The sequence below is a fragment of the Rhagoletis zephyria genome, unplaced genomic scaffold, assembly GCF_001687245.7.
Source record: "Rhagoletis zephyria isolate East Lansing unplaced genomic scaffold, Rhagoletis_zephyria_1.1 Rzeph_scaffold_00675, whole genome shotgun sequence".
NCBI lineage: Eukaryota > Metazoa > Arthropoda > Insecta > Diptera > Tephritidae > Rhagoletis > Rhagoletis zephyria.
The window spans coordinates 99,629-110,333 of NW_016157759.1; the positions used below are offsets into that span (position 1 = coordinate 99,629).

Sequence of the window (10,705 nt, forward strand, 5' to 3'; positions counted from 1 at the left end):
ACCTGCAAACAAAAATGTAAATTAAGGCAGATGTGACAGTTTTGCACTCACTCTCAGTTTTGCATTTGACAGTTATCTTTTACTTAGTTGGAAGTCAGATGACTTTTTTTCTATATTGTTATTTATTGAAGAAGTGATCACCAGTAAATAACATAGTTAATCAGGAACCATAAATGTAAATAATAGATTTACTGCGGAAAGACGGAACCGCATAAAAAGTGGCAAAAAATTTTGGAATTTGCTACTAGAAAATGTTAAGACTTAGAAAAAATATAGCCTAAAGTGTTCCCAAGGACAAAGGAAGTCTGCTAAAAAATATTACGGTACCATATCTTGTGAACTTAGCAGCAAGTAGCGATGCAGCCACTATTACAGAAGCGCTTAAGGTATTAAACTTTAATGCAAATCAATAGACAGCGAGGCGAAGAATTGCCAAATTGAGCGCAAAGGCATCATAAAGAAGAAAAAAGCAAATTTGATCATAATACATGTGCGAGTGTGGCTGCATTTCGCTGCATCGCACGAAAACCGAACCGTTGCCTATTGGGATATGTTAGGCCGTTCAGAATGCAATTAAAAACATATTTTTAAGTTTCAATTGAAGGTTATTTGGTCTGACAAGACTAAATTAATCGGTTTCAATCAGATGGCCGGGCATGGTATTGCACTCTAAAAAATTTTTGTTTAAATTTGCGCATATTGAGATAGGTAACCAGTTTCCTCTCTTAATGAATGCAAATTTAAACATTGCTTGCTTACTTACTTACCATATGTGTGGCGTAGAACAAATTTCAAATTTGTTTTTTGAGTTTTAAACATTTATTGTTCACATTTTCACAGTTTACACATAAAATGTTTAAAATTTCCTCTAAGAAATTTTCGTTTAAATTTACGCATATAAAGAGAGGTAACCAGTTTCCTCTCCTAGTGTGTGCACACAAGGGGTGGGTTTTGGGGTTAAGTTTATTATGATTTAAGAAATTTTGAAAGAAAAAATTTTCTTTTTCATTTCTTGTGCGTCAATTCGTAAGAATTTTTCTTTTTTTCTTGAGAGCTCTTTAAAATTTAACTGCGAATGAAAACATTGTCCTAAAAATATGCAATGCATACTCACTTACTGTTGCTTTTTACACTTTACAGCCTAAAAAAGTTTACCACTGATATGTACTTAATAAGCATTCGAAGATTTAATTTGCTAACTTCGAATTCGTTCCACCAAAATGAGCTACATGATAAAAATACAAGTTCAGTTAAATTTTAGTCATTCGAATTATTAAGAAATGAGAAACCAGAAATCGACGAAAATTAATAAAAAAGTGTAAAAATTTCGTGAAATTATTTAATTTATTTATATTAGAATTCTTTTGTAAAATTTTGTATTACTTTTGAAAGTTGAGTGCATCTTTAACCGTTAATTTTTTCATGATTTAATGATCGGATCTAAACCAAATTACGAGACGACCCTTAAGGTACCATCTTTCCGGTAGAAAAAATAATTATTGGAATCGGTTCACGCGGTGCAAAGTTATGCGGTGGAATAAATAAAAGAAGTAAAAATACTCCGAAGAATTGATAACCTCCCCTTTTTTGAAGCCGGTTTTAAATAGTCTGAGTTCTTTGTAAATTTTATGTAAATAAAATGCAATTGATGATACTTTAAAACGTTTATTTATTTATTTCATACTGTAAATAAAACTTTCATAAATGTATTTTAAAGAGCGAATTTTCAGTATTTGCTGATAATATATATTTAGAAGTATAAACCCTTTCCCCCCAAAAATATATGCCTGCGTGCGCCCCTGGCACTTAGTATTTATTATTTGTAAAAAATATATTTTTACTTTCAAAATGTTTGTAATTTTAAACATTTCATGCGTATATTTTAAACAACTCATGTTCAAAACCAAATCTTGAACATCTTGTGCGTATACTTGAACAGATTCTGGTTGAAAAATAAACACTTTTCAGTAGTAGTTTTACATGCACTTTATAGAGTGTGGATCAGAGACCCAAATTAAGCCTAAGCGCATCATGTACGGCAAACTGTGAATCACAGTGGTAGGATCTTAATTGTTTGGGGTTGTATTTCAAAAATATTTTTGGTCCGTTAGTACGCATTATGCGTAAGAAAGAGTATCTGTTCATATTTCAACAAAATATGCAAGATCTAGTCGAAAAATGAGAGTTTCTGCTGAAAAATCACCCAAAACATATTGCATATGTTCGCAAACACTGGATACAAAAGCAAAAATTTGCTATTTGAAATGACCTCCACAAACCGCGGACATAAATCTCATCGAGAATTTGCGAAATCAACTAGAAGCACAGCTTATTAAGTATCCAAGTCCGTATAATCGAGTACATGAGCTGTGAAAACAAACTAAGGATATATGGAGGATATACCTCCAGAAGTTTTACAGAGAAAAAAATAAGGTATGCCAAATCGCACCCAGAAACTAAAACAAGAAAAAGGGTACTGAACATTGTGTTAGTAGTTCTTTTTTCTCGTTAAAATTGTTAAAAAGTTCTTAAAAATATATGAGTGCAAAACTGTAACATCTGCCATAATTAACATTTTTGTCTGCTGGTTTTATTATTGTTATTGGATTGACTTCAAATCATTATGAGAGAGGGAGTAGGGACGTACCAACAAGAATATACAGCAAAAGTATGAAAGTCTTTAGAACTCGGAAATATGGCGGTGGCTGAAATAAAAAGTGTTAAACCATGTTACAGTTTTGCTCGTCACTGTATATGTATGTTACTTATTCTTTGGAACTTCACAATCACACTGTGAAAGAGCGAATTAACACGATTTTAGAGGCAGTCGAGAACGAACTTATAAAAAGTTTGAAAACTTGCGAAATTTTTTGTTTGCAGCTTGCCGAAAGCACCGACGTAGTGGGACTTAATGTTCTTCTCGTGTTAGTGAGGTACCCATTCGGAATGCAAATCGAAGAAGAACTTTTGATGAGCGAAGTACTTGACACTTACACCACTAGCGTTTTAAAGCTATCGACAAATTTGTACATAAAAATGGTTTGAAATGGAGCAAGTGTGCGGATATTTTCAGTGGTTGGAAAAGCGAAAGGAGCGATGTCTAGGATGACGCAAGAGGCAGAAAACGCCACGAGAAGTCACAGTATGATCCGTCGGTATTCCCTGGCGGCCAGGGAGATGCCGCCACTAGATTTAAAACCCGTATTGGATGACGCTGCGAAGATAACAGAGGCCTGCGAAATTAAAATAAATTTTTGGTTTTTTTCTAGTACGTCGAGATTTTGTTTATTGGTGACATGTATATTTTAGAATTTCTAACAATTTGCAAAAAAACCCCATAAATAAACAAAATAAATCAGAAAAACGTACAAATGTTCATAACTTCAAAGTTAACGCTAAGAAAATTGATAACAGCCGGTTTCACCAGCAATTTAAATGAAAAATTATTTTTTATTTGCTGTCAATTTCCATATCATATTAAAAAAATTAAAATCATTTTTCACTTAAATTGCTTTCGTGAAACTGGCTGTAAAAGTTATTTTCTTAGCGTTAACGAGCATTACCAGCGTTGGAAGGTTTAGAAAAAACCATTGTCGAATATTTTCCCATCATTGACTCTGGGGATGTCTACAGCTGGATAATAAACCCGTTTTCATGTGACCCGAAAAGATGACAAATTAAGCTTTTGAAAACCTTCTGGACATCAGTGAAGACAGCACTTTGAATTTTAAATACTACGAAGTGAGCCAAGAGAGTTTTGGATGCAAGTGTGCGCAGAAAACTCTGCTGTTGGCAAGATTGCATCAAAAATACTAGTGACTTTTACTTTTACATTTCTATGTGAGATTGCATTTTCAACAAATGCTTATAGAGCAAGAGCCAGCGACGGCTAGACCTTCGTTATGCCCTATGTATGCCCCCAACGCAGGTAATAACAAACCCAGACTATGAAATTTGGTTAGTGGTGGCTTTGGCAGGTAACAGGTAGTAAAGGTGTATAAAATACCACCTCAAATTCGTGATAGTATAAAAGTCAGTTTTTATATATTTTACTCGTAATGACATTAGAGACCACGTCGTTTATTGCCAGACACTTAGCATGGTTCCTACCCCCTGCCAGACACCCTTAAACCATGAAAATTTTAAGTTATACTTTCGTCATAGTATAAAAGCTGATTTTTATATATGTCACTTGGGGAACTATCAAAAGATGTTTCCTCACTTGCCAGACCGTTTCGATAGTTCCTTCATCTTGCCAGACGCTTTAAAGGCGTAGGTGCGAGCATGAAAAAACTGATAAAAATTATACTTTGTTAGTTACTTATCGGAGACGGCGGTCCTTTCAAGTTGAATTCCAATCTCTTACAAAATTTGTTAAGGCCAATGGCTATTTGCTATGCCACAAAGCCTATTTTTTGCAAAATTTAATTTAATTTAATTTAAAAAAATTTTATAAGAAAAAAGGGTAAGTGTCTGGCAATGAACGACGTGGTTTCTAATGTTAATACGAGTATAAATGACTTTTATACTATCACGAATTTCAGGTGGTAAATATTTTATACACCTTTACTACCTGGTACCTGCCAAAGCCACCACTATCCAAATTTCATTCATTTTCCGACGAACTGATAACCTTCTCCTTTTTGTGAAGTCGGTTAAAAACAAATACACCAGCAAGCTTTCAGCGTCAAATGATTTCAGGGTAAAATTGTCCAAAGCTCCCAATAAACTTAAAGGAAATAATGAAATCATCAAAACAATTTCAGTCCTCACATTAAAGCTAAAGGAGCATAAAGTTTGCGTTGTGTTTTCTTGTTTTCGTATACATTTGAAGAGTAGGGGTGCCGCTAAATTTTTTTAGTACAACAAAGGCGCCGCGGTGAAAAAATTTGGGAATTTGCTCTAGTTGTTTCTGTTCTTTCCAGCTCAGCGTGCTTTCCATTTTCGACACCTTTGCCTTCAGTGCTTTATTCTCTCCTTCAGTTGTTGTATAGTGGTGAGAAAGTCAATATTTATTTGCTTTAAGTTATGTATGTCTTCATATAACAGCTGAAGAGTAATTTTGTTTTTGATTCCTTCATCGCTTGCACTGCACTGCTCACGTAGGAGTAAACCAACCCCTTGCTCTGCTGCGGTCAATGCATTGCGCTGCTCACATGGTTTCTGACTTGTTGACTGCTCCTCGTTTGCCACGATGCAGCGAAACAAAGGTGGCGCCTTCCGGGGACCGCTAGTCCTCTTTTTCTCCACCCTTTCGCTGACGTCACATTATTATTTTTTCGCACAAGTGATGAATATTAAATTTTCATATTGTACCAATTTGCCGAAAAGTTGTACCTATAAGTTGATATACGTACCTAAACAGTAAACATGTATTTTTATGTGCATTAATTTTTGGTAGTTGGTGGACTACACTTTCTGTTTGTACCATAACAATTTTTCTACTTACATGAAACACTAATTTACTACGTTCCAAATGTACCTAAAATAATGTGCTTGTACCGAATGTACGTTCAAATTTAAGAAGCTGAAGAGTAGGTACAATTCAACTTAGTTTTACATCACCACTTGTTCGCTTCTTCCTCTTCTTCTTCCAAATTATTCTTTACACTCTCATTCTCAAAATAATGTGACGTTATACCCAGTTGCTCTCAGCTCGATTGGCGCAATCTTGTATTCTATCATTCTTGGTCGTTTGCTGCATTTCTACGTACATTCGCTTGAGAGCTACATTAGGTTTGTTCCACACGAGCCCGCGGGAACCCACAGGTGACCAAAACAGCCCAGCCAGCGTTCCTGACGCTAGAAAAATGGGTAATAGAGACTGAATACGTTCCACTTTTGGAACAGTCAATTTTATTTCCACTGGTTCGTTCTGTTTTATCTTTGCATACTACACAGTTCATTTTGAAGATTTGATACGTGTAAAATTTAAGTGATTCGCTCTCCCATTCGTAATTCGCTCTCTCATTCGTGATTGGCGTCCCAATTAAGAACCGAATCACGTAATTCGCCATACAAAATTTTTAGAGCGAATCACTTAATTCGTGGGTGATTCAGATCCAATCACCATGCGAATCAAGAACAAATCGTTGTCTTCTCAAATTTTATCGATAACGGCTGTCAAAACACATAGACCACACACATCCCCACCAGCACAAACATTGAAAAAATAGCTAGATGCGTTAAAACTATTGATTTAGCTAATTAACCACTACACATTTTTTCTCCACCGTTGAAATTGGGGATGTCGGAAAAACATCGATGTATCGAAAATATCGAAGTTTTGCTTCGATGCATCGACAATTTTGTATAAATAGTCGATGAATCGATGCATCGATTTATCGATGTTTTTTTTAAAACTGACATCTACGGTACATTGAACCGTCATTCCAGTTTTTCAATTGTTCCAAAAAAAGAAGTGACTTTTGCCAAAAAATTTAAATGGCTGCAAGAAGTTCCGTTAGAAACATAATTAGCTCAGTTGCAGTAATTTATTTCAAATTTATTACAATTTTGATAATAACAAATTTTGTTGTGAAACATTATCTGAAAAATCCTATGCAAATCGATAGACATGACATCCCTAGTGGAAATGCACAATAAACAATAAACAAAAGCAAAGAACAAGAAGCAGAAATGCAAAGTGAATCACAAATGTGTCGTGTAAACAGATTGATTCGCCGTTCGTAATTGAGAGAGCGAACCACGTGATTCGGTTGTCGTGGAAACGCCCTTTAAGACGCACGAGGAAGATCATATCATACATGTGTCGACGTCGCAGCAAGCAATGTTGTTTTTTGTTATAGAAAATGCCCATTCATTAAGGCGCAAATGAACAAATAAAAAAAGAAGTTTCAAGATCTGAAAGTTTTTTAGCGTACGGTGGTAGAAGTAGTAGAAATGAAATTTAGCAAAAAAAGCGTTATCTATTCCACAAATGGGGTAAAGTCCGAGCACTGGCTGTTAAGCAAAACTTCGCTGCTTCCCAATTTACCCCAAGGCGAAGACGACGTCGTTGCGACGTCGATTTGCCGAAGTCGTTTCGACGTCGCTCTGGTAAAGTCGTTTGGGTGAACTCGAAACGAAGTAGTTTTTTCTATACAAAGTGCAACGTCGTCCGACGTCGTTTTTTCTCATCGAATCGAAGTCGTTGCGACGTTGGTCTGAAGAAGTCGTTTGGATGAACTCGAAACGAATCCGTTTCTTCGAACCCACAAGTTTGTTGAGGAACCTTCGGTCTGGGTTAGACAAGTTCCACGCCCACATTATTATATATCTAAGTATAAATAAAAGTCATTCATTTGTATAGTAAACCGTTTTTATTATGACAATTTTTTATTATGACAGAATATGGAATCCACAATGTACACTTGTACTCAGAAAATTAAGCCGATCACTTGTCTTTACACTTTCACTTACTTTATCCATAGTGAAAACAAAGAAGCCAGAAAATATTTCTATAAAAATCAGAAGGCGACATACTTCTTCTTCTTATTTGGCGCTGTAACCGCTAAGCGATTTTGGCCGTGTTCAACAAAGCACGCCAGTCGACATACACAGCCTACGAATTAGGTATCGCGTGTAGGAAAGTCAACCCGCGGGAAATTCCCTCCGATTTGCAGGGAATTTCGGTTTGGGTAGTAATCGGGGTTTGGACAGTTTTTCGCGGAGAATTGGGTATGTTGTGTTGATAACTTCAAGTAACCAAATTAGACCAATATGTTAATTTTTAACCACCCTGTAGTCAAATGAACTAGTTGTTAACTACCTCACAACTAGTATGAACCGCATGCCCAACTAGCCAGCCAACTATCTTTTTTCCATGCAATCAACGGGTATTTTTTACATGGGGATGTCCTACGAGATGGCAATTGTCAGATTTCGGTCAGAAATATACCAGTCTCATACTAGTTGAAAATAGACAGAAAAATACTAGTCCAATTATGGACCAAACCCACTACTTTGGGAGTGAAAGAATAAAATGAATTCATTAATAATATAAAATCAAAAATAAAAAAAAATAAAAAATAAAAAAATGTCAAAATAATGATGTAATTAAAATTAATAAATTAATTCAAATTTTCTTAAGTAAACCTCGTAAGTTTACGAGGCTTTTACGGAAACGCCCCCTTTGTGAAAAGGTGCGTAAACTGACTGTTTGACAGATAAACCAGGATTTTGTGAAGCAATTTTCGTTTCGTTAGGCCAAAATGTGGAAAATTATTGAAGAGGGGATGGCGGAGCAAGGCTATAGTTTCAATTGCCTTCAAATTGAAAAAAAAATTAGGACTCTCGAGCGGCAATATAAAAAAAACCCTACTTAACAGCAGAGCGGTAGAGGTAGAATTACGTGTCCTTACCAAAGGTTATTATAAGTACGTTTACGGGTTTGTCGTTTAACAAAATTCTTTTACTTTTTTACTTTTTGCCTATTACTTTTTATTTATTTATTCTTAGTATTCCACAGTGAGCTGGATGCCATTCTAGGCGAAAAACGATCTATAAATCCTGAGTTCTTGTGGGAGAGCAACGATGCATCAGAGAACACGGGCGCAAGTTTAGATGGAGCTTCAGACTTAGAACAGTCCGCTGCAGGTACATCGTATAAGATATACTTATATATGTATACTATATATAAGGGCTCTTCAGGATCTTGTTCACGTGCTCTTGCATTTGCATATTCGGTGCATTTGTAAATTTACAACGATAAAATGCAAACGGTGGCATGTTAGCAAGCACAAAATTTGCGAATGCAAATACAAGACTATTTCCACAATATCCTCAATAGCCCTATCAATATTTCGGGTGTAAAGACAGTTAGACTATGCCCTTCCTCCAGGATTTAGCCAGAAGTCGTTCCGCACACACATTTATCATAACTTAAGACTGCTTGCCGGCCTAGTTCTGTCTATTTCTGACTAAATCCTGGAGTAAGGGAAGAGGTTATGCATATGCTAGGTATAATGCATAGAACTTGCACTTATTCTTAATTGTATTATTTAAATCTGCCAGTCAAAATGGCCCACTCCAAAAAAAGAATTTGTTAATAATCCTTTCGTATTAAATAATTTTTGTTATATGTTTATAAAAAGCTGGTTGATAGTTCAACAAAAACCACGAAAACCAAAATTCCAAATTTTGTATAAAAACTAGGAAAATTCTATAAATTTTCCAGTATAATGAGATTGAAGTTTGAAGTAGCTACAAATTATGGTTGATTTTTAGTAATTTATTTTGTGAACAGTCTCGCAAAAAATTTTTATGAAAATTAATTAAAAAATGTTATCGAATTTTCAAGTTTCGAATTTTGACATTTATGGCTTTTGCTGAACTATAAACCAACTTTTTATAAAAAAATTACAAAAGTTACTGGCAGTAACTGAACATTTGATACTAATTATATTTTCAATAAATTTCTTTTTCTGCAGATGATATTCCGAGCTGCCCCTCAGCGAAAAAAAGAAAAACTGCACCTGATAGGTTGGAAACCAAACTTTCTGATATGGCGGAGGAGAGGAAGGCATACACCAAAGAAATGTTGGAGTTTCTAAAGAAAAAAGAAGAAAGGGAAAAGAGAAAGGAAGAAAGAGAGCAAATAAAGCTCGAAATTTTAGAAGCCATTGCAAAAAAGCATTGCTAATTTGTATTAGGCTTAATGTTAATCAACATTTTGGCTAGTTTTGACTATTTGGCTTTTGTTTATTAAATATTTAATAATTTTTTATAAATGTTATGGTCATCATATGCATACATATATAAATCCACATTTAAACGCAGTAATAAATTAGGAAAATCATAGAATTTCGCAAATTTTCAATAAAATATCGAACTTTTGATTAGATATATACATATTTTTTGGGTAAGATTTGTTAAATATCCAACTTTTGAATAAAAAGTTCGATATTTTTGTAAAAATTTGCTAAATTCTATGATTTTCCTAAGCAACAAGAGTTTACGGGATGTACATAGCTCAGTGGTTAACGCTTCTGACTTTGAACATCGAATTCGCAGGTTCGATCCCTGCTGAAGTCTAGAAAAAAGAAGTCTGATGAGGAGATGTGGTGATCTCCGAAATAGTGCTATAACTTCTACCGCTTAGACTTTGTTGCTTTTTCAATTTTTCCTAATAAACAATCGTGGTACAAAGCTCAATAAAAATATTAAAAATAAAATGTTAACAAGCCACAATAACATTGACAAATACATAGTTTAGGAAGAGCCTGCCTGAAACTATACAAAAAAGCAAATAAGCAAATGGATGTATAGAATTGACAACAACAACCACGCTGTCGAGTTTAAATAGCGGCAAATCAGCTGCACTTGATAGTAGTTGGTTGAATAAGGAAAATGAATTAGCAACAAGAGTTTACGGGATGTACATAGCTCAGTGGTTAACGCTTCTGACTTTGAACATCGAATTCGCAGGTTCGATCCCTGCTGAAGTCTAGAAAAAGAAGTCTGATGAGGAGATGTGGTGATCTCCGAAATAGTGCTATAACTTCTACCGCTTAGACTTTGTTGCTTTTTCAATTTTTCCTAATAAACCATCGTGGTACAAAGCTCAATAAAAATATTAAAAATCAAAGGCAAAATAGTCAAAACTTGCCAAAATGTTCTACACCTATTTATTTTTTCCACGAGTGATATTTAGTTAGAATGTATTTCCTTATTTCCACACCAAAGTGTTAATTGAAGTAATAGG

The 10,705-nt window shown here is 34.9% G+C and overlaps 1 protein-coding gene across 1 annotated transcript; it reads left to right on the forward strand.

The window, feature by feature from the left end:
• The first annotated feature begins 5,810 nt into the window (after nucleotides 1–5,810).
• LOC108360999 (uncharacterized) lies at nucleotides 5,811–9,643 on the forward strand. The gene is made up of 3 exons (XM_017613522.1): nucleotides 5,811–5,814; nucleotides 8,461–8,598; nucleotides 9,432–9,643. The coding sequence occupies exons 1-3, from the start codon at nucleotides 5,811–5,813 to the stop codon at nucleotides 9,641–9,643; spliced, it is 354 nt and encodes a 117-aa protein (XP_017469011.1).
• The last annotated feature ends 1,062 nt before the right edge of the window (nucleotides 9,644–10,705 follow it).